The sequence below is a fragment of the Oxyura jamaicensis genome, chromosome 17 (assembly GCF_011077185.1).
Source record: "Oxyura jamaicensis isolate SHBP4307 breed ruddy duck chromosome 17, BPBGC_Ojam_1.0, whole genome shotgun sequence".
NCBI lineage: Eukaryota > Metazoa > Chordata > Aves > Anseriformes > Anatidae > Oxyura > Oxyura jamaicensis.
Window position 1 is genome coordinate 10,403,086 of NC_048909.1, and position 24,861 is coordinate 10,427,946.

The 24,861-nt window shown below is 42.8% G+C and overlaps 1 protein-coding gene across 1 annotated transcript in view; it reads left to right on the top strand.

Moving 5' to 3' along the window:
- The window catches only part of NEK6 (NIMA related kinase 6), a 37,866-nt gene extending 13,312 nt beyond the window's left edge, over nt 1-24,554 (top strand). Inside the window, exons 5-9 of the mRNA XM_035341526.1 lie at nt 1,706-1,814; nt 3,063-3,170; nt 12,653-12,747; nt 17,932-18,045; nt 22,026-24,554. Coding sequence (XP_035197417.1) covers nt 1,706-1,814; nt 3,063-3,170; nt 12,653-12,747; nt 17,932-18,045; nt 22,026-22,136 — 537 coding nt within the window. The 3' untranslated portion in view covers nt 22,137-24,554. The remainder of the gene's footprint in view (nt 1-1,705; nt 1,815-3,062; nt 3,171-12,652; nt 12,748-17,931; nt 18,046-22,025) is intronic.
- The last annotated feature ends 307 nt before the right edge of the window (nt 24,555-24,861 follow it).

The following is a 24,861-nucleotide window of genomic DNA, read 5'->3' on the forward strand; positions in this document are numbered from 1 at the left end:
GGCGGTAGGAACAGCAGTAACAACACTCTGAAGGTGCAAGAGTGATAAAAACAGGGACTGTCTTTGTCACGCCCCTGTTGCCTGCATTATTTATGAGGTATTGTAAAGCTGATGTAACAGAGTGCTGCTGGATAACCCACTGGAGAGTTGGGACTCTCTTGTAAATGTCAGGCAAGTCTTATTGGACATGACATTTAGAAAATTATCACTTGTGGTCTTGCATATCCACTCTTAAATACTTTAATGAGAATTAAATAATATTATCGTGTATATAACACTTTATCCCTCACCCTCTGTAATTCCTCTGTGCTCTCTATCAAGTTTTGGTTTGAAACTGTTGCAAGCTGTCAGACTTGCTGCCTGGGGAATTGCACGGTCGTGCCCCTTCACAGCTGATATGCAAAATAAAATTTGCCATTACTTGAGTCAAACACGATCCAGTAACAGCATTTCACATAAAATACAAAATGTGACAACGGACATCAGATGTCTGTGCTGAGAGGAAAAAGCACAAGTTGCAGAAAGGGGCAACAGCCAATTTCCTTCCTTTATTCTTGCTCTTGCATGCTGCTGACTGAAATTCTCAAGGGTACGATGCAAAAGAAATGTGATTGTAGAGTGCTAGAAGGGTATACAGCGTTTCAGAGATGGTCGTTATCCAGTCATACCTTGTATATCAAAGGATGAGGATAAATCCTTAAAGCACTGGAAGGGAAGTGTGTTAGAAATGTGTTTTGTTAGTGTTCCAGATGAAGAACTTGCTCAGTATCAAGCACAGGAAGAAGCAATGAGAAGTCAGGGACCAATAACCAGAAGTAGTGCAATTTTGGGAAGCATAGAAGGAGGCTGTGGCACTTTGCACGACGTACGCAGCTGTAGCGTGTGCCTGAAATGGAAAAGAGCACTTGAAGATGCATCATGTTTAGCCTCTGCTGGAGTGTACAGCTGATTATTTATTCCTGTATTAAGTTACCTGGGAGGAAGACTTCAGTATTGGAGACAACCATCCCCAAGATGCACTACTTCTTATTGCATGCATTTCGCTTATGATTATTTTGCCTGAGAGCTTTTAGCACCCATCTGTAGGGTCTGGACTCCACTATGCTTGGCACTGCAGAAATGCACCCAAAACGGCCTCCTTCCGAATCTGTGCGTCGTGATCAGCAGTGTCTTTGCAGTCTCACTAGAGAGAGTTCAGTTAATTTAATATTCCTATTATGCATAAAATAGAATATATTATCCTACCTGATCACAGGAGAAATATCGATACTTTATTGATGCCATGGCCATCTTTTTAGAAGGGGAAACGTATTTCCTTACTGTTGTTAATACACTACAATAATGAATGCTTATGAGATTATTTTAATGATCTTTTGTTACTTAAGGCAAAATAGTTGAGACATTTGTTGTTTTGAGGCATTAAATATGTTTTGCAAGGTAATTAAGGAGATTAATGCTAATTATAATTGGTGTCCATTCAAAAATGTCAAACCTGTTTACGCATATTTTTCATAATAGTTGTTAATGAGTGAACTGCATTGAAGTCTACATACAGAGAGAAGGAGTTAAAAGCTAATCAGAAGAAAAGTCATGCTGCTGCAGATTGGGAAGACACGAGAAACCTGCCGTTGACTAACATGAGTGCTGCAGGAACTAGTCAAATATGTTGCTTTTCAACTGATCTTTTATTTATTTCCTTCCACAGTATTTTAAAAAGCAGAAACGGTTAATCCCGGAAAGGACGGTGTGGAAATATTTTGTGCAGTTATGCAGTGCAGTTGAACACATGCACTCCCGCAGGGTGATGCACAGAGGTAACATTAATTCAGTCTCTTTTCACTGAATAATAATATAATGTTCCAATTAGTAAGCGCCTACATTCAAAAACAATTATGCTGATGTTCAGCCAATGCATGTTTAGAGAGGCTGGAGCTCGCAAGATGGATTTCTCCTTCTGTCTCTTTGCCTCATTGTTAAAGGATTCAGTCAGAAGTGAGTGTGGTATTAGGAAGATGAGCTGCTTTGTATTCCAGACACTGATATTAAATAGAAGTGTCAAACTTGCCATTAGAAAAGTGTCAGAAGTAAAATGCTGAGACTACTAGATAACAGTGAACTCTAAGAAATAGTCTTCGTTATATTAGTTGTGACCTTAGAGAGTTTAGAAGAGTTTTCCTGTCTTGGAAGCTTTCCTGAAATATTAATACAAATACGTCCCACACTCTCATACTCTGTTCACCGTTTTCATTAATTATTTTTGAATCTCTTGTCTTAGAAATTTTTGCTTCGAGCTTTATCCAAAAATTACACTGCTTCTTGCAGCATAACTAAAATGCTTTGTGAAGGACTTGTGCAAACATCCCAAAAGGCACTAATACCAGTCTGTGCTGCTTCTGCTCTTTCCTTTCTCCTTAGAAGTAGTGAAATCTTAACCATTTTTTTTCAGCAGAGTGGTATCACTTTTGCTCCTGTATCTAACCCCTCATGTAGCTTATCAGTTGTACCTGAATTAGTTCTACTTTTTTAGCTGAAATTTGGAATCTTGTGTATTTAATCTTCTTTAACTGGTGACAAAATAGCCTGTCTAACTTGAATCCTGACCTGGCGACTTGGGAAACCAGTATTCTAGTAATTTTTATACTACACAAGCAAAATAGGCTGTACAGAGCCCAGAATTTGCATGTGCTAGTACAGTAATTTGCCAGTGGTATCAGGGGACCGTGGCAGGCAGTACTGTTTCCTGCAGAAAATGATTGTTTCCAAAAGGAAGCAAACCTAAGCATTCCTTTGATTCCGTCAGTTAAAGAGGTTGCTTCTATTGTGTTATGCTGTTTCCTACGACATTTCCCTCACTGGTATTTCTTGTGTGCTGAGAAGTATATTCTGTATTGTGTGTGTGTGGAACTGAAGTCACGGAAGACTCAGCCTATCAAAGCTGTGAAGAAGCACGGCTCTGCAGCAGCCTGTCCTGTACAGGCAGTGCTCCGGGCTATGTTTCTATTGCAGTATTAGAACCAAATAACCTTTTGTGGCCTTGACCTTCTACCTTTTTCTTCTTGCAGACATAAAACCAGCCAATGTGTTTATAACAGCCACAGGGGTGGTGAAGCTGGGAGATCTTGGATTAGGCCGTTTTTTTAGTTCTAAAACCACTGCAGCACATTCCTTAGGTAAGATGATACTTCGAGACATTAAGCAAGCACTGCTGTACAGTTGTTAGCTATGATGTTCAAAGGAAGTGGTTTCTGTCCTCCTACTAAAACAGAAGTTTGATTTGGTGGGCACATACCGTTGTTTTCTGTGATTTCCTTTTTAAATACTATTGAAACGTCTGGAGTCTTCATACAAAAATTACTATTTCATTATTTTATTTTTTTGCTTAAAAACTCCACTTGATGGTTGGTTGTGTTTTTTTTCTGGCATGTCTGGCCTGGTAAAGCAAATGTAACAAATGCAGCTTTTCAACTCTAAATAGCATGCTTGCCTGCACTCTGCTTACTAGAATTAGATGTTACACAGACAACTTTTTTTTTTTTAGCAGATGCTTCTCAGACATCTTCCCCTGAGCAGGGATTGTGATGGTGTTTGAGGTGAGGGAGGTGTTTAAAGCCCTCACAGCTTGTCTGTTCCAAAGAGGGACTTGACTTGAAATTCAGTTCAGGCTTTAAAGATCCAAGTTTTCTTAATGCCTTCCACGTATCTGAAGGTTGTTTTCCTGCTCCGCTGTCTGTGCAGCTGATTGTTCCCACCAAAGCGTAGTACCTTGCTTTTATTCTTACTGAACTGTATCCTGTTTCCAGACTCTCACACTGATCACTCTGAAATTTTCTTCTGTACTCTGCTATGCTCTGGCTCATCCCAGATTTTTGATATCCACAAAGGCAACAGCATTGCTGTGGTTAATGGGTATCTTCAAAGAACTGGGGCTATAAGGTGTTTTGCAGGACTTCACTTGAGGTAGCCTTCTATTTCGACAGTGAACTGTTTTCCGATCAGTTTTGCATCTGTGGTTTCATTTAGATAGATTTCAAAGTTTGCTTATAGGTAAAATTGTACGTCTTTGATAAAAGGTCTGTTAGAGTTATATCTGTTGTTTCTTTCTTTTTTAAATTAATAAATTTAAATATCACAGAGTTTTTCTTTAATAGTGTTACCTTCTCATGTGTTGGAGAGAAGTAATTTTTTGCATCATTGTAAAATTACAATTTCAATAAGACTTGTAAAAAGTAAGTTATCTACAAAATCTGGGAAAGAAAACTTATTTCTTACAAAAACAAACCTCTATGTGTGATCTTACAAGAGAAAGCAAAACTAGAAAACCAGAGTGACAATATGCTTTTTCTCACGTCTCGTAAGAGCATTCTTAAAAAAATAAATACATCTTATTGTACGTTTTCATCTCTGCAAGTTGAGGTATTGTGGAAAAATCATCTCTTCTGAGGAGAACGTATTTTCAGCATGAATCAAAAGATAAATAATGATGTTTTGATAACATGAAGGAACTACGCAGAAACTACTTCTGCGTAGAAAAAAAATACTGTTAGCATTAATTACAATGCTATAGGAAAGTATACAGTGTACACGGTTCATCCTTTGTCTTATAGTATAAAATATTTCATAATTGTTAGTTTTCCCCTGAGTGTCTGTACTCTGTTGAGAGATGGCTGATTTTCCATTCCTGTTGATGTGTCTCTATTTGTTGAGTCAGAAGTATTTCTGTGTTCCAGCAGAGAAGGATCCTTGCCTTTAGCACGGTATCAAAGCTCTCTTACATTTAGTGCTCTCAGTTGATTTTGGAACACACGACATGTTTGTTTCACTATTTGTCTTCATTTGTGCAATTTCCTCCACCGAGTTCAAGTCTTGCTTGATTGTTTCTTTAAATGAATGCAGAGTTATTTGAGAGTACTCTGTAATGACACTGGGCTTCTAAGTCCACTTCTAAGAAAGTAAAGAAGGAAGATGTGGAAGATGAGATTTCTAAGCACCTTATGTGTGCTTAGAAAAAGTGAAACGTTTCTCCAGTTTACTTCCATAAAATATTAATTTCCCTTTGCATCAAAAGTTATCCTTGGATACACACACTATACTTAATATATTAAAATAAATCCTCTTCACAGAAAGTTACAATCTCATCGTCTGAACAGGCAAAAATATGACCATGTCTAATTATATGATCTTATCTAGCTTGACTGCTGCACTTAGAACATTAATAAGGATAAATTGGGGCTGGGAAGCTAGCTGCACATGTAAGCCAAGCTCGTGACCTTTACCAGGGTTGCTCTCTCTTAATTGGGAAAGCTCCTGTAGGAAGAGTTGAGCCTCTTCTGTGTGAACCTTGCACTTCCTCAGACCAACAGCATCCTGGAAACAGGTGAATGAGATGCAAAATATTAACGGAGCAGCAGCGAGTGATTTTGGAGACAGTGTGCTGTGCCGTGGGGGCACGGGCAGAACACCATTTGCAGTGGTTCCTGCATGCAAGTGAAAAGAACATTTTTACAATCAAAAAATACTGCACACTTGAAGGTTTTGGGCTTGGGTGTTTGTTTGTTTGCTTGCTTGCTTGCTTTTGGTCATTTTCCGGACATACAGGATTTGTGGCAGCAGGAAAGCTGCTGATCCTGGTTTGGGTTTAATGAAGACGTGTCTGTAAGTGGCCGTGAGTGATGCACGCGGGGCTGGCACAGGCCAGGCCCAAGCCGGAGCCGGGCCCCGTTGCCCTGGCAACCGCCCTGCGCCATCCTTTCTCTGGCTGCTGACCCATGAATCGAACACAGGGCCTATGCAAATACATTCATCCCTCCTTTTTTTTTTTCCTTTCTTTGTATTTGCCAACATCAGACTGGCATAAAAGGGCATTCGACAGCACCATGACCCGCCGGACAGGTGTACCACCGGGCCGTGGTCACTGCCACGCCAGGGATGGGAGCCGTAATTAGAGCAAGGAGCAGAATGAACGTCAGACGAATTACCAGGCAGCAGATCATATTTGTCAGGAAGGATTGCATACATAAAAATTAAGTGACAGTACATGCCGGCATAATGAAAGAAAAATGAAAGATTTGCCCATACACAGGCGCAGGAGAGGCTGGTGAGCCTTGCGTCGGGTGCAGACAGCATGGGGTGGCTGCTGCGGGCACCTCCTGCCCACCACCCTTTCTGTGGCCAAAACAAAACCATGCATCAGGAGAGGCAGAGGAGGATCCCTGATGAAGGCTGGGAGCAGTGGCATCCCTCCAGCTGTCAGGCTGCAGACAAACCCACCGCTGCCCCACTCCATCCCTTCCTGGTGTGGGACTGGAGCAGCGATCAGAGCTGCTGGGAGCTCTTGGCACGCATGGGCTTTGCTAGGAAGCTCCTAGATTTTTAGGTAATTGATGAAGCCCAGGTGGATTTTGTTTGCTGCTGTCACCACATGGTGCCTTTTGTGGTGCCGGCGGGACGTGGTTGGGGTGGAGTTGGCTGTCACAAGAGCTTGGTGGCACTGTGGCAGGGGCAGCTCAGCCCATGGTGAGAAGAAATTCTTCTTCCCTTTATCTTATTTTAATACCAATCCCTCTTTTCATGAAGAAACTTTTACGGCCTATTCCTTTGCTATTTATAATGTATTTTATTACATTTCTAGTTCTGTGGGTTTTTTCTTCCCCCTGTTGCGTGGTACTTTTCCCCAGAGCCGCGCGGCACCGGTTGCTGGCCCAGCTCGCTGCAGGCAGTGCCTGGGCTTCACCCAGGGCATTGTGCCTGGAGGCACTGCAGTGACGGCGGGGCTGTGGCCCCGCTGCAACGCCCTGCCGCTGCGGGCAGGCAATGTGCCTCCAGGTGTTGTCTCCGTCGTTTGTCATTCACAATTTAACAGGGCTAGAAGTATTCCTGTTTTGTCTTGTCTTCAGTGTTTGCTCGTGTCCATTATTTATTTTGTTAATCTCCAAGGATGGCATCCAGAGGCGTACCTTGTCAGTTAAGGTATTTCTAACAAGCATGTTGGAATAGTCCTGTCATTAACTTTTGCCATAAAACCTAATTACTTGTAAATACCATAATGATATTATAAATAGCAAAATATTTAAATACTCCATTTAAGTCTTTGGAAAGCTTAACAATAAAACGCTAGATTTTATTTCACTAGGATCTGTAATAAATATAGAGAGTTTCCATTATTATTTAAATGGGCCGTTTTATTGTGAAATGGTATAATGCTCATTTTTAGCCAAATAAACTTGGCATTATCCAAAGCTTCTGATTGGCTTTACATTTTGAAAACCAAAAAACAGCAATGATGGAAAAACTTTTATACAGAGTCATCTTGTTTTGGACCAGATGACTTATTATTTATTCTTGGACAAGAATAAACTTGGAGCAGATTCTCCTTTTGGGGGATGTATGCAAGTCAAACCTTCCCAGTTTAGAACATGCAGCTAGCTGTGGATTGGTGTACGTGGGGTGTTGCACGTTCCTTCTGGTTTCTTGTTGGATATGCGGGTGAACAGGGAGTAACTCTGCAGTCATGAGAAGAGCTTTTATAAATAGATTGTTTGTCCTTTTTTTTTCCCTTGGCTTGCCAAGCTATTTTATCATCTGAAGCAAAGTCGCAATACTTCGAGGGGCTTTATTTTTTTTCCTTCAGAGAGAGAGACACACACAAAAGAAATCTGCCTAATATTACAACATCCAATATTCTGTGCATCTTGAGAAATTTTAGCTTTTTGGTATGTGCCCGAAGTACAGTATTTGTGTAAGAAATGATTGCTGCAGGTATATTGCAATACCTGCATGTAAAAATGTGACTGTAAAGACTTGGCAGAGTTGTATTTGTAACTTAAATAAAATAAGAGTACTTAAAGCAACAGGTTTACTAGAAAGAGCTGAAATACTATGCACAAAATACCTTATTTTGTAGGAATAAGTAGATTTATTTATTTTTAACCTTTCACTGAGACAATTAGTGTGGGTACCTCACACAGAGATTTGAAATAATTTAATGTACATTTTAGTGGCTTTGACCACAGTTTTATTTTTATTTTGCTGTCAAGCCTCTGCTGTGGAGGCAGCATGCTTGTCTCCTGTCAGGCACTTGCAAATTTTCCAGTACGTTTGGCACTAAAAAATGGCTAAAGCAAGAAAAGCACAACCTGAGTTGCTCTCTTTATTTTTCTTAGCTGAGTTGCTCAGGCTTTCAGTGTTTTTTTGTAGTTGTTTTGTCTGTCTGTTTATTTTGTTTTCTTTTGTTTCCTGATGAAAAGAAGGGCTGTATTATATCTAGTTATTATTATTTAATGTTTCTTCAGGAGTCCAAAGAATCTTTTCCTTGACAGTTAAGAATATGGGAAACTTCATGTATTCTTAGAGATCACAGACTAGGAGAAGATTAAGTCTCTTGAAAATATGACAATAGATAAACAATTACCCAAAGCTGAGCTAATTCCCAAGTTATTCTTCTGGGAAAAGATGTGAAAATATACCTCAAATTATACAAACTTTTAGAAACTGATACTTTTAAACCGGACTCCTTTTAAATAATACTGTACGTTTTTCTTGGTGGCCTATGAGCTTGTCTGGAGAGATTGAGCAAGTGAGAGTTGTGGACTGTCACTTGCAAGTAGAATTGTTTCCGTGCTGTATTTACATCACCTGATACTATTAAAACCTAGTGACAATTTTTTTGTAACTACGTGTTCATAGCATACACTATAGTGTCCGGCATATTAAAGCTAAGCTAGTAGTTTTGAAAGTACCGTATTATTTTTAAACTGAGTGGGTTTGTTTGTTTTTAACAACCAAGTTTTTAATGGGTAGCATCACCAGTTTTTGAACACAGTTCTTTGCCTGTTTCATTCGCAATGAACATGTTTCAAAAGTCACAAGTATTTCAAAACATTATGAAGTTTGTTTTGACAGAGTGGAACATCTTGGTGACGAAGGAATGCTTTAATCAGCATTACCCCTTTGAGGCCTACGTTGCTCTCTGATATCTCTTGGTTTGAAACTGGGAATATTCTGTAAAGATACAATAAAGGTCAGAATTTATTAGGTTCTTTCATATTCAGAACTCTGCCTCCTGTGAGAAAGCAAAATGATAGATTCAGAAACACTGTGCAGCTCGGTATAAAGATTAGCAGGAAGGTGCTGGTGAAGGCAAAGCAATAAAAGCTTTCCTAATCAATTGCTCTTATATTTTGCAGCCAAATATGGCTACGGAGTGTGATTAGTTTCAAGAGTTATGTCTTATAACACTTAAAAAAAAATAGTTCTGGTCCACGTGGGTGTGTTAGCTGCACACACGCACACACACGGTGCTTGGGAAGGGAGGAAGAAATGTTCTGGGGTCTCTGAAGCAGGCTGATATTCAAGGGAAGTGCTTCGACTTTCAGGAATAGAATGGGAAGATGCTTGCTTAGTCATACTCTTCTCTATCGTTTTGTGACCTTTATAACTTTAAAGGCATTATACTCTAGCAGCTGGTGATTAATATTGAATCTGAACAATATTTTGTATTTTCAGCAGGGCAAATGCCAAAGAAAGTTTCTGATTAATAGTCTCCGATTAGACTATTCTTGTCAAATTGACTAATGTAATGCAATGGTGAGCCCTGACTGATTGCACTGGAAGTCTTGTGCGGTTCTCTAGAAGATGCTCATTACAGGAGATTCCCACATAATGTTGGACAGGCCATAAAGAGAATTGGGCTTGTCAGTCTTTTATCATGACAGTTATTTAAAAATTAATGCATTGGTTTTGAAACGCGGAGTCCTGCTTGTTCGTACATTTGCTGACAACACTGCAGTAATGATAGGTAAATGTGCAAGGTAGGCTTCATAAAATCAGATCAGGCATGGACTGCTCCACAGACCTATTAATATAATGGAACAGACTAATGCACAAAAAATCAAATATGGACTAGAACGCACTCATCCATGTTGCAAACCCTGTCATTTTGCTTTGATCGAAGGTTGTTTTAAGGCATTATCCGAAACGACAATTTTAGCCTACCAAGCAGGCCCCTGCTAACGTGGAAGGCAAGGCCGTAACTTTAGAGCCCGCACACTGTTATTTGCTCCGAGCTTGTAACGCAGTGACCCAGAATAACTGATAGCAAGAACAGCTAGTGCTGGGGGCCACCGCTGGCACCGCATCCTCTGAAGCACGCAGACGTTGGGAAGTAAGAGTGGGAACGATCTCCACCGTCCCTCCTGCCAGTTCTGTGTGCTGTGGTCCACCCGTACGCAGCTCCTTCACTCCCTGCTGGTGAAGGGCAGGAAGTTTTCTGTCTAGTGTGGTAACTTCCTTGTCAGATTTCAGATGAGAAGAAGCACTGAGAAGTGAGAAGTAGCAACATGTCTTACATGCTCATGTTCCATGGAGACTTCCAAAACATTTTTCAAGAGTTTAACTAATCACTGTTTCTTCTACAGTTGCATATTTATAAGGAGGAAAATGAATCGGTGCTATTCTAACCAAGTGCAGCTCTTCCACAGAAATCTGGAAATGGTATGGGAATTATTTGGAGACCTGTGTTGTCCATGGTGTGCATTTTGCATGCACAGGGGAGACATCCATGGAAAGCCTTGTTGGATACTTTGAATGAGTCCTGTCTGCTCAGGCTGTTCTGTGAAGTTACTCTGCAGAGTGTTAAAAAGTACTGACTCTCACAGAACTCTGGTCTAATCCACATGTAGAGGCCTTTCACTGGCAATTAAAGCCAGACAGGTCTGGGACAACATCAGTTCAGCATACTCCTAGGCTGGATGTGATACTACTGAGCATGGAAATGTAATAATCTCCATGTGTTATCTTTCCCGTCTTGTAGTCTGTGTAGAATTTGCAAAAATGTACTTTCTTGCTTTGTACTCCTCACCTTGAAAGTGAAGTAATTTCTTGCTTGAATGACCTGCAAACGCAAGCTGAATTCATCATGTAGTGCTCCTGATTACTGAAACTCCTGGGGGACCAAATAAATGAGCCAGTCAGGGAAGTGGTCCCCTTTCTTGGTTACTTGATCTGTTCTGATGAGTAGAGTTGTATATATGCATTGCTTTGGAATAAATTGGGTAGGTGCATTGATAGTGCTAACTTCAAATCAGTGCTCTTTGTTTTGACTAAATAACCTAAGAAAATATTTTTGTCTTTGATTTTCAGCTCTGCTAGGGTGCTGATGTACTAACTAGTATGGCCTGACCGCCCAGGCGCTGCCCCGTGCCCAGCTGCTCCTCTCTGTCTTGGTTTATGTGCCCGTGAATTCTTTGAGGCTGTAAACAGCTTTCTGTCCTGTGAATTGTACAGTGCCGTACCAATGGAACCCCGGCCTGTGCTTAGGTTTGCTGGATGACAGAGGAATGCAGATAAGTTTTGGACTCACCTGTGCACTTAACGCAGTGTGGTCTGAGCTCACGGCGCTGGAGGTGACTTTGCTCGGGTATCGCACAGACAGCAGCAGCCCCCCAGTTGGTGCTGTGTCCGGCGTCCACTCGGGGGGGATTTTCCTTTCAGGAAGTTGTTGCTTTCCACTCCAAAGGTAATTTCCTACAGAGTGCAAACCCCTCTTCAGGAAAGCTGGGGGAAGGTGGTGGCAGCTCTTCCCCGTGTCACTAGCACTGTTCATCTGCCTAGGAATCTTTCAGCTGTCTGTGGTCAGGGCTTTGAATGAAGAAATTTTAAACTGAAAGTTACGAGCAAATGAAACATTTGCCATCTTGTGAGAAAGGCTTTTAATTAGGAGAAGGATACACTGGAATGCCAAATGAAAAAAAAATTAATGGGGACAGGGAAGCAGGAGAGAAGAGAGCGTATAAAGTCCTTGGATGTTTTAATAAATGATGTATCTGAGGATTATTTGATGTAGCTGAGACTGCCAGGATGTCTTGTATTTTCAGTACCACAACTGAAACTTATTTAGGATTTTAAAAAGAGCCTTTTTGAGGTAAGGAATTTATTAATAATTTCCTGTAAGTCCTGTCCAAAATGCTGTAGTAAATTTCTTGTGATAAAATGCAGACTTCTGGAAGTACATAGAAATCCCACAGCTTCTAACATGACTGTGAGGTGGAACAGTTTTAAAGTTTGGAATTATTATCTTGCTCCTTCCAGAAAGTTTTTGAATACCTGTCTGATGTCAGACTTGTTACTTCCATTTCTCTGCTACAATAAATGGTCTCCTGAACTCTTAAAAAGGGTACCCCGTCATATCTGCAGCCGATCTGTCATGCTGCTAGTGCAGCATCTGTCAAGTGAACTTTCAATGGATGTGCTGTCACAGGATTCTTGTTGCAGCAGTGTACATTCATGACATCTAACTTGCTGTCTCATATGCTGTTGGGTGAACCAAAGGAGAATGATCGTTTACAACGGCTCTGTCCGTGAGAGGTGCTCCGGCGGTACTTGGAAGGGAAGATAACTTTCCTCAGATTTCAGAAATACAAACGCTATTTCCAGTAACATTCAGCAGTTCTCTAGCTTTTCACGTGATTATATTTTAGGTTCTACATAAGAATGTGCCTTTGAAACCATGATTTCTTTCCAATTTTTTGTGCCAGTCTCTTCTAATGAGCAATATGTGCTAAACCTAGTCCTTGAGCAAAGTCAAACTTCTGTACAATGCAGGTTGCACTGTCTCTTTCTAAGACAGTAACTCCTCATTTGTTCATTTTCTTTACAGTGGGAACTCCATACTATATGTCCCCAGAAAGAATACATGAAAACGGCTATAACTTTAAATCTGATATCTGGTCTTTGGGCTGTTTATTGTATGAAGTAAGTATCTTCTAACTTTTTTCCCCATTTGTCTTAACCACATGGTATAGTGAAACAGGAATTGAGTAGGTCAGACTTATTTTAGCTTAGTTGTTGAGAAACTTTATGAAAAAATAACTCTATACTCATCATGTGATCTTCTGAGCTTGAAGAACAAAGAAATTGTGCCATACAGCATGGTACTTACACAAAGTTAATTTAGTAGGTCACGTAGATGCTGAGGATACAGATACAAACCAGCCAGTTTGCTTCATTTCGTTCTTCTAACTGTGAGGAGAGCTGTAATGAGGGCAGCATATTCATAGTTTCTCCTGAATGCCATTTGTTTTAACAATAGAAAACTTGAGCGGAAGCTACTGGTTTGTTTGATTGAATTCTGACCAATTGGAATATCTTAATTTTGAGAGCTTTCGGTATGAAAAGTAGGGTTTTTATATAACATGAAATCATCGTTTCTTTAACTGTATTAGAATATAGCTGGAGTATTTTCTAATTGTACATTGTCTTACAGACAAATGCACAGATACAAAGCAGGCACACTTGGTATGAACTGCATGCTTACTGTGTAACTAGTTTTTAAGGTATTTTTACATGTGTTTATTGCATGCATTTTAAAAATAGGTGCTATGACTTTATAACAGTACTTTGGGTTTTGTGATTTCATTTTTAGCAGAAATCAGAGTTTGGAACAACATTGTGGTCATTTATAGTTTTAAATGTATGTGTCATCTTTGAATTCAAGTGAAAGTGCAAGTCAGCATTTAGAAAGTTTTTATCCTTGCCCAGAGAATTAAAAATCCCTAGGATGTTTAATTATAAGGCTACTGCTCACATCCTCTTTGGATAATAGACCTCCAAGTGTCAGGGTCATGCTTGCCTGAGTTACTTTCAATTATGTGAAATGATGAAATTTCTCTTCTCACTGCAATTTCTCACAACCAGAAGGAATGAGAGAATAAGTAAAAATGCACTAATTTTGTGAGCTAATTAGCTATGAAAACAACTGTAGTTAAACATGTAATTTAGCTAGTTGGTTAAACAAACCTTTAGGACAAGACAGTGAAAAAGCAAATTTTCCTATAATATAGCTCTTTCTGGCAGGAGGTAATTGCCTGTTGCTGTTAACCACTTCGGGGAAGAATACTCACCTGGTCCAACTGACTGCTTGTTCAGCGAGGCAACCTTCTCCATCGGGCTGCTCTGAGTCATTTCTGAGACTGAGCTGTACTGGGGATGGGACTCCAGATTTATGCAGAGAGAAATATTTAGCGTTGTGCTAAGATATGTTTTTGTTGCAGGCAATATGGTCTCCTTATGGCACAGTAGTCTTAGTACTCCTTAGATTTCGAGAAGACTTAATTGTGCACTAAACATAATTCTCTGGTAGGAGTAGCAGTACTATAGTAACGTGAAAGATTTGGCATCTGAAGCACTTTTAAATTTACTTCCTACGTAGGTAAGCCTTTACTTTGTGAACGAGAGCTGTGAGATCTTGCAAATTCCAGGAAGGACTGGACGGTTACCAATTTTGTGTTCGCTAGATAAACAGCTACTTGACTTTTTAAACTTTTTAGATTTTGGAAAATTAAAAATCAGATTCGTACATCTTTGAAGGAGCTGTATTTTTATCTTGGCTAATTCCTTGTATTAAGAATCTTTTTCCATTTGGCTTAAAATTAAGGAAGCCATGTTTGTTTGGTTATGAGTCACTTCTGATATTTTTCCAGATACATTGTGTAGATAAGCTGCAGAGAGCTTTAATGTACAAATTGCCCTCAGAGATGTGCGTGTCCACTGGAATCCAATTCTGCAACGTTGAGGGGTTGGGGATGTGATGTCAGATAGCACCACTTAACTTTGGCGGTCATAACCCAACGGTGATTTTTATTAAATCTTATCAATACAGCAGCAACTGTCTTCATCCCTCACTTTCTGTAGAAATCTGTCAGCGAGATCACTTGGAGGGATGAAAATAAGTTGTTAATTCCAAGAATATAGCTACAAGCAATGGCTTCAGCAGTTCTGGCAAGACGATCAATTTAAGCACCAACAGCGGTTCCTGTATAGGTATTTTTTCAACCAGTCATACTGCATGGTGGTCATTTTAAAAGGAGATCTGGCTGTCCTGCGGTAATTGTTCTAATCAAAACGTCAAAAGCAAACCCAAATGAAGCATCAGCTGTTGTTAGTGAGTGCGGAGCGCCTGTAGCCATGGCCCTGCGCAGACCTGTTTCAGCCACAACCAGGGTGCCGTCTCTTCCCCCTTTAATTCCCTGTGTCTGCCACCCTGTTGTTTCCTTTTCATTTCTTCTCTTTTGCACATGACCACTTAATTGGATGTGGAAAGGAAAGTTAATGGGAATTGAAAAATCCTTTTCAACCAGACTGAAATTATTGATTTTTCTATTGAAATCTGGGAGACCTTGTTTAACCCGTGATTGCTTTATGCACCCTCCGTAACGCGCCCGTGGTTGTTTTTCTTGGAGCAGTCCTGCGTGCTGGGCTCTCCGCTTCTGTTCTGCTGATTGGGAGCAGTTTGCTCTCAATCTCTAATTGGAGATTAGAGACTCTAATTGGAGTGTGTAATTTTTCCCCACTGATCTGCCTGTTGCCATTATGACTGCAGCAGGGATGTAACTTCACCTTTTTGCCTTCAAAAACTTGGGAAGGGGGCTGTAGGCACCAAGGCTTCCCGGGCTGCTGCCCGCCGCCGGGGCACAGCTCACACGCCTGTCCTCGATTATTCAACCTCAGGTCTGTAAGGTTTATGAGGAAAGGCTCATCATTATTGCTGTTTTGCTGATAATGGTGGGTGAAACTGCGGAGAGGGACAGCTATAGCCTCTGGTGAGCCCTTTGTGGCAGGTTCCGAGCTGTTAGGAGTGTAATTCCTCCTCTCTCAGCCTGCAGCCAGGCACAGTGAATGTCACGGGCACAGCAAATACTGCGAGCTGTCACCCAGAGCATCGCAGCCAGAAAACTGAACAAGCCTGCGATTTTTCTGCAATGTTTTTGGAAGCCCTGTACTCAGTTCATTGTGTCCTTCAGTCTGCTTTGGGTACCTTAGGATATTCTGCGTGGCCATTTTTATGCCACTCTGGATATCTGATAAATATCTCTGGAAGAACTTTGTGAAAAAAGCTAGTCTGGAGGCACATGCGAAGATAACCCTGGGTAAGAGGCATGAAAGAAAGAGCCCAGAACATACCTCGTTGCTTCTCTGTAGGGCTCAGGATTCATTGTGCCAATGCGAGTTGCAGGTTAGCAAGGGAGAAATGTAATAACCTGAAATTGTTTTAAAGAAGTCTTGATGATTCAAACCAAGTATAGTTTCTCTTAGCACATCCTGCGTAGCTTAGCACTTGATGTATGTTCATCGCAGCGCAGTTTTGCAGCATGCCCCTGCAGCACCCTGTGCCAGGCCACGTCCGACTGCTGGGAATGAAACCCAAAGGTTTTCAAACCCTGCCCCACTCACAACTGCCTGCCTGTCACCAAGCCCCTAATGATCCATCAGTCATGATTCCTAACTGCAGGATAATAGAGTGGAAGATCTAGTATTGACTGCTTTTAATTCAGCTGGGAGCTTGCTGTGTGTCAGCAGCAGGACAGTGTTCTTCTGACGGCTTTCACAGCGCATGGTAATGAGCAAAAGACTAATAATTATCAAATAACCCCCTGTTAAAGACAGAGAGAGAAGCATCAACTTCAGCTGGCCTCAGTATGAAAAGCTTGCCAATTTGATGCAGCTCGTTGGCAAAATGCTTTAAATATCTAAACAGAGTGGATAATACCAACAATTACCCGGTGGCGCTTCGTTAGGCAGAGGCAGGGCCGTGCGGCGCGGCGCTTCTGACAGCGCGGGTGCCGAGCAGCATTGAGGACCAGCACACCACGGAGAAAGAAGTGGCTGGGCCGGTGGTAACGAGCATCCTGCTCGCGTGGTGCGGTGCTGCTGGGTGCCGGTGGGCAGCCCTGACACTGGCGTGGTGTGTGCCCCCTGTGTAAGCTCAAAAAGCACCTCCTCCTGTGGCTGCTTTCCTGAGGCTCGTTGTTCAGTGCTCATACAGACCTCCTGGTTAAAAACTTGCCGTATAGGCGATGTGCCACGCTCAGAGATGCGATTTCCTTCCTGACCCTTAGGTATCATATAAACATCTCTGTGAGGAGCCTCCGCCTGCTCTGTGAGGAGTTTTTCCCCACCAAGAGCCTTCCGTTGTGCTCTCTGTGCTGTGTGAATAATCTGTTTATGTCAGACATCTGTCATGGGTTTGGAGGTGCAAATACTGGATTAATAAAACAGAACCTGAAGAGGAAAAAGACCAGACCGATGGGTTTCAGTAGTTTGGATCCCCAAACTGCCTGGGATGCTCCCTCCTAAACAGCAAATATGCGGGGGGGGATGATTGTTCCTGTAAAGGCTGAGCTGCATCGCTCACACTAAAAGGTTCTTTGTATTCTAGGTAGCCAAATGTTCAAAACCAACCCATTTATTTCTTGTAGCAGTCTATTAAAAATTTACCAGTCACAGAGAGCAAATGCATTGGCTGTTCTGAACATGATCATAACCGGGGAAGGTTGAAACCGTGACAGTTACCAAAGACAGCGGAGCTGCTCTGCGAAGAGATGAACGCATCTATCAGGCGTTCGGTCCTCTTTGAACCATTTGGTTTCCAGCCGGCTGCCCAGCAGCACGAGCACCCTTTCTCTGTTTCAGTGGGCAGGTACTTTTCTGCCGTGCGCTCTGGGCCGCTCTTTACAGACAGCTCTCCATCTGAAATGGTTTTGGCAGAAGTAACCACAGGGATGGGAAAACGCCGGGACTTCGCAGTGTAACGGGGTGCAGGGAGGAGAGATGCGTGGCTGCGTGTGCGCGCAGGGAAGGGCGCTGCAAGCCCTGCCCAGGGCCCGCTGCACCCGGCCGCCTGCCGCAGGATGGCTCGGAGGGACCCGTAGCACGGGGGCAGAGCGGGGCCTGGGGACACAGCCACAGCTCTGTGCCCCCTGCGAGGGCAGCGGGGCTTCGGGGAGCCCCTCCCATGTGCGGAGCTGTCTGACCTCGGCAGCAGCATTTGCTCACAGTCAAAGAACAAAATTTGCTCTTGCAGATCGGCAGTACTGAGGGCTATTAGAGGCTATTACATCTTTTACATTTCTGAAATGTTTTCTCTGTTTTTCTCTCCAGATGGCAGCTCTTCAGAGTCCTTTCTATGGAGATAAAATGAACCTGTTTTCTCTTTGCCAAAAAATAGAGCAATGTGACTACCCACCTCTTCCAGCTGAACATTATTCTGAAAAGGTAAATTGGGAGCATTTTTGGAGGGGAACGTGGAGGTGCTTCACGGCACCCCCCCGAGCACAGGACAGGAGGCCGGGAGGAAAAGAGCCCACATCTAAGGTAGAGCAGGGGCTGGCCAGAGAGAATGCCCCGGGTGCCTTTATGGCTGGCTAAGGAAGCTATTGTTGTGATGTCTGAGTATCAACAGGCTAAATTAAGATAGAAAAGAGGATTTTTTAATGCGATTTCTTAACATGGGGAGCATTTTGATACTGAAAGTCTGTTATGCTGGCAAAAAACAACAATGAACCGTGGGAAAGCCCTCTCCTTGCTTCCCGTCCCTTAAAATAACAGACCATAAAGCAGCGCTTAACTTTTTGTTTATGTAGATTTCAGTTTGTTACAAGGAGGGGATTTTCTTTTATTATTATTTTTTAAATAGAGCAGGAGGGAAGGAAAGTCGCTTAGTCTAACACAGTAAGTGTCAATACACAGCTGTGTAGGGGGGATTTTTGAAGTTTGGGTTTTGTTCATATGAAAGGAAGGGATGGAGAGCAGAAGCTGAGCTGGTCTACCTTAAAAATATATATAAAAAAATCCACTGTGCATACTTGCTCTGCGATGTTTCACATGAGCGCAAACACCCGAGTTGTTTTTTAGGCAGGGCTGTTTGAGCTTGGCTTTTTTTTTCTTTTTTCTTTTCCTTACCTTGACAAACCATCTGTTTTCCTTGCTTCCTCATTCAGTTACAGTTGCCTGCTATTTGAAAGGAAATGGCTAATGTAATTTTAAATGTTCACCATATCCTTCAAGGGTTTTCTTTTGTTTTATTTCTGCCTCGAAGTTCTGAGGAGCAAGGGGCAGGCTGCAGGGCAAACGCCGCGCACAGCGTTAGCGGCCGCCTCGTGCCCGAGCTGCTCAGCATCGGGGCTGCTGCGTGCTGGGAGCACGCGGGGTGAGTGGGGTGCAGGAGTGCTTTTCCCTGGACTGGACATAGTTAACTCCCCTTAATGGCATTTAAGAGGGGAGTAAGAACACCAAGATTTCACTGAGTTTGACTGAGCTGCATGCGGCGCCGCACGGAGCGAGTCGCTCAGGCAGGGCTGCGGAGGAGCGCTGTGCCTCACCCGGGCCTGAGCCATGACCGGGTCCCCTGGGGCTGGCGTCGTGCTGTCCTCTGGGCCACCACACAGCTTACATAACTTATGTAGCAAAAAAGAACTATTGTGAGAAGATTATTCGAGAACTGTTGTGCAAAAGTGGATTTTTTTCCCAAGCTGCCGTGGCAGCAAGTCCCAGCTCTGTGCGTTCCCGTTCGCCATGCTGTTGCAGCATGCATCTCAGGATATGCCTGCTGGCAGCAAGAATTAGTGTGAGTTGACAGATGTGTTTCCTGTCTTTACAATTACTGTCTGTTTGGCTTCCCTCTGGCACTGCTAAAGAGTGTGTGCAGTGTAGTGATACAATCCAGGGTGAGAAGGATGGTTTAAAGCTCAAAGGCGCCAGGTCCCAGAGAACTAGACTCCAGATGGTGTTCATACACTATTAACAGAATGCTTGACAAAGTCTGAGGAGGGCTGTGCCTTTGGCTGTAGCTTAGCTCGCTGTGTGAGCTGCTGCTGCTGACATCAACCACAAAGAGCTTTCATTCTGGGTATTAGAACATGGCTCCACCACGAGTGGTATCTGGTGCTGTAGGTGGCTTTAACAATTGGATTTTGGAGATTAGGTTGGAGTGGGGGGCCAAAGGGAAAGGTAGGTTAGTGTCTTCCACCAGCCAAGCTAGATCAACCTTGCAGGCTGGGTCCTTCTGAAAGGCTCAGAAATGTGGCAGCACTTCCCAGCAGCAGCAAGCGGCACCAGAGGGAATTTGTTTGCCCTGTGACGGGCCGGGTTGGTTACCTCCGTGAGGGTCTCCATCTTAGATGGAAAGGGCAGGTTCTGTAAGCCACTCTAATATTGTCCCTGCAGCAGGGCTGTAACGTGGGAAGGCAGCAGAGCCTTTACATCCTCTCACCCCGGGGCAGGGATGTGGATGAGGCCGTGCCAAGCTACCAGCTTTCAGTGGTGTCCTGGCGCCGTCAGCACGTCGGTCCTTCACCCGGCAGTGCAGCCTCAAAACAAGGCTTCGGCTGCAGGCTAGCTGCTGAGCCAGGAGTGTTTTACCTGGGGCATTTATGGGGAAATGCCTGCTTTAATGCTGTTCCCCTTCAGTGGTGTCCTGGCGTTGTTCAGTCCAGTCTCACGAGGAACTGGCTTACTCTTTGTTAGCAGGCGGAGCTGGGGCTCCAGCCAGGATTAGTTTTCTCTCGGAGACAAGCTTACTAGTACTTGTAGTGCGGGGTGGGGCTGACCATCGATGCGTGGTGTGCCAGTTCCCTACAGCTGATGGTGAAGTGCCTGCACTGCGGTGGTTGAGAACAGAACTCCCCGCTCTACCGAAGCGCCTTGGTTTGCCTGGGAGCGCAGCTGCTGCGTGGATACGTTGGACTGAGGGCACAGGCTTCAGGCAGAGCTTTAGAAGCCGTGGCTGTTTGTGGGTGTGTTGTTGTGGACGTCTCAGGGCTCAGGTGCGTGTGTAATCGTCGGGGTCTCAGCTGTTACAAAGCACCACTTGCCCTCAGATGAATCAGACAGGTCACCGCAGCAGGTGTGAGTGGGACAGGGCCAGAGGGACGGCGGGGCTGACTTCCCTGAGGATGGGCTTGCCAGGCTTTGTATCTCGGCATGTGCCTACAGCAGGATCGGGAGGTGGTGAGGTAGCGACCGCGTTACGGCATGTCCTGCTTGCGTGGGACGTGTGCCCGTGGCACCGACTGCCCTCAGAAATCCTGCTGGAGTGGGCTTCAGCCCCTGCCAACCTGCAGCACGGGGCCTTGCTCTGCTCAGAGCCGAAACCTCATTTGGGTATGTTCAGTAATGCAGCTGAAACGTGTGCCTGATAGCTGTATGGTCATGCTTTTAATTACCATTAAAATAATTGGCACTGTGGCTACTGGGAGGATGTGAGAAGATCAGAGGCTCAAGGCTGTTTCTCCCTGTGCCTCGGGGGTACGAGCAGCTTTCAGTGTCTGTATAATTAAAAGCTACAATCTTTCATGTGCACAATAAAGAGTGTGGGGAGGTGGGGAGACTTCACCCTTCTGCATTTTATTTATTAAACATAATCAATGACCAGGCTCTCCTTCACAAAGGTTTTCCAGGAAACGTGGGTGTTTGACAGCCATGCTCAGGCATCCTGTGTCTCAGGACAGAGGTGCTGTTGGGATGTTTTACGTTAAAACCCTACGGGCTGGTTACCAAGGGTTGATGTGGGCAGTGCGGTTGCTGTACAGGAGAGTTCTGTTCAGGACAGGTTTTTAAACCCCTCCTACTTTCTTCTTTCTTCTGACTCCCCATTCACTGACACGTCCATCCGTGTCTGTCGGCTCACCTGGACTTCGGGAAGGTCCGTCCTTCCTCACGTGTGTGTCCTGCTCCTCCCCTGGTGCCAGCTCCCCGTGCCCCTGCTGCTTCCCCTGGCCGTGCCGCGGGCCCCGCTGAGCGAGCTGCTGCTGGTTGGTCAGCCTCACCACTTCTCTGAAGCAGATCAAAAATCCCTCTAGAAAAAGGCTTTCGGTTTGTTTTGAAAGCTCTGAAACTAGCAGAGTCAGGAGCAATGGGGCGGTTGCTGGGCTCTCTGGAGCCACGCGACGTCTCTGAGCAGCGAACCAAGTAGACAGATGCTGGTGGTGCATTGTAAATGGCACCAAATCCACGGTGATGAGTGGAATAAAGCTCCTGTGCTGATGGTTTGGTGGAAAAGGGTCTCTCCAGTCCTTCCATGGGGCAGGAGGGGAGGGGGGACAAATGTGTGCCTGCCGTCTGCCCAGGACCACCCAGGTGTAAAAGGGCTCCTAGCTCCTGCCCGGCAGCCCGGTGCTCAAACAGCCCCAAAGCCTTTTCCAGTGAGAAGTGAGCCGATTCATTTACGTGTGCACGCCTGTTTTTCTGTCTTTCAGCTACGGGAGTTGGTCAGCATGTGCATATACCCCGATCCCGATCAAAGACCCGATATTGGTTACGTGCACCAAATAGCAAAACAAATGCATGTTTGGACCTCCAGCACTTGAACCATCTGCAAACACTCTCAAAAGCCAGCACAGCTTAGTCTTACTTGAATTTTTTTCTCAGATGAAACCGACTGGTGCCTAGTCACGCAAGCGAGAGGGTTGAGCACTCGTAGCAAGATGCTCTATTATTTCTGCAGGTTATTTGACAAGGACTCTTACAAGGTGGTCATGCTTTAAAGTGAAGATTCTGTGAGGTATTGCAAGTGATTTTTTGTTTGTTTCTTTTTTTGTGTTTTTGTTTTTTTTTTAAGCCAATAACATGTTACAGTTGTAGATCATTTAAGGGTCCTTTCTTAAAACTGTCGTGTGTAATCTAGGATAGATTATATTAACAAGGGTGTCAGAGCATTTGACACACCTCTTCTATCTTAACTGTAATGTGAAATATTGAAATAATTCCTTCGGTGAAATCACTTTATACTAATGTAAGAATTACAGTAGATTTTTGTGTAATTTGTATAACTGCTACTTTGCCTCTTCTGCAAATGGTTAATAGCGAATTCAATTTTTACTTTGTGTATTTTAAAGCATCCATTTATGTGTTTTTATTAATTCCCTCCTCTTCAGACTTAGAAACTGGGAGGGGCTTGGGAGGAGAGAAATGCATTTGTTTCATGATTTTTTTTATTTTTATTTTTTAACTGAAAACTTAAGAGTGAATATTTTGCTGATGCATTTACTTGTTAATTTGGCTACAGCCAACTAGATGAATCCGGCATATAGCTGGGGAGAATTAAAAAAAAAAAAAGCCAAACAAACCCCAAACTATCGTGCTTCTGCAAATAATTCCTCTAAACTTATCTTCCCGGTTGTTGCAACTATTTTTAGACTACACGTTGATATTGAAAACCAGTGTTTAATACAGCTAGGTTTTGGGGAAGATACTTGTACACATTCAGTAGGATGTTAAGTAGGATGTCAGTAGGTAGAACTTAAGCAAAGCAGTGTTTGAAACTCTGAAACATTTAAAAAACAAGTAAGTAAAATGCTTTGTGTATCTAATTCTACATAAGGATCAGCCCCGTCTATGTAACTGTGAAAGCTAATTTACAGAATGTGAATTTTTATAAAAATCTCAACCTGATTTGAAGGAGTCATCTTCTTTAACTAAATGGAAATTTTCAACCAACTAAATTCATTCATTGAATCAATGATTTGTTTCATTACTGTCAATGAAAAATATTCACTGCTTTAGGAACAAAACTTGGATTCACGTTCAAGTGTTTCCATTTCATTTGCCTGTTCAGAGGAACAGTGCTGCACTTAGTGTTCTTGAGGACTACAGCGGGGGAAATAAATAAGCCTGTTCTGTTACAGCGCTGCTTCCATGTGTGACGGTGGCTAATGCCAAAATGTAGATTTGTGTGTGACAGTTCAAATGCAGCCTGTGCCTTTTTTTCTGTTGTTGTTGTTTTGTTGTTTTTCTTTAAGAAAAGAATACAATCTTTAATTTTTTTTTTGAAATAAGATTAGGGTTAGAGGGTTACATACATATATATGCTTTTAGTGGATTTTTTTTAACCTAATTTTTCTCTACTTAAAGGAAAACTGCAGTGCCATCTTCAACTACTTTCCATCAAATTTTGAAGTATTTATATAGATAGCAAAGAAAAGCTATTAATTGCTGTGAATAATGTTGGTATCATTAATGCAAGGTGCCATTTTAGCGAGGCTTCTCAGCAGAAAGTTGATCTTGCTGCTCTCATGAGAGATTGAGGAAATTCAAATCAGCATGAGAATGTAGGAGAGGCACCAAATTGCTTCCAACATTCCCATGCTAACTTGCTTAATTTATAGCCAGCTTCTTTAGCAATTCTTAGATTCAAGAGTGAAGACTGTCACTTTCACACTGCAGGTTTCCTTTAAGCTGTGGTGGCAGCTACACATTCATAGGGATGGCTGTGCTGCGCCTCTATTGGTGTGACATAGAAAAGGATCTCTGGCTTCCAGGGAAGCTCAGCTTAAATTTGAGTATCTTGAGAAGTCTGGTCACTTTCTTGCTGCATAAAATTCATTAGTGCTTATAAGTAAATGTATTTCAAAAGGTAATTTTTTTTGCAATTGTGCATTTTTAGATAAATAAAAAAATGATTTACAAAATAAACACCTTTGTTTAAAAAAAAAAAAAGTCAACTATTAAACACTCAAAACAGGACTAAATGTGTGTGAAATTTGCTAACAGCTACCATGATATGTAGATACCTGACAAAAAGCTCTGCTCTCAGAAAATGGACTGCATAAACTGTTAGAGGTTGTCCTGATGGAAAACTGTATACAAGTCATCAACCTCTAGAAGTGTGGCTGCTCTAAAGATGTTTTCGCTGGATGGCTGTTCCACCACGGTAAGACGAGGGCCTAGTACCAATTAACCTTTTGAAGCTGACTGTAAATGTTATGCATTCTCTTTTGAGTAGATGAGAATAAAAATTATAGGTAGATTATCAGCTAGCTTTTCTTTTGCTGAAGATTGTGGGGTACAGCGTAAAACAACTTGGTATCAGTTCATCTCAAAGAGCCTGAACTCAGGATATTAGGACAAAAAAAGTTCCAAGTGAAGGCTTATAGAACAATTCAGGCAAGTAAGACAATTAAGATTTTTAAATGATGCTTTCTTTGGTTATGTAATATAGACAAGGAAACATTTTATACCCATGTGGATGCTGGATCTACTCGGTATCCTGTCCCTATCTCTCTTCAGAAAGCCGGGAAGAATTAATATAAGCAT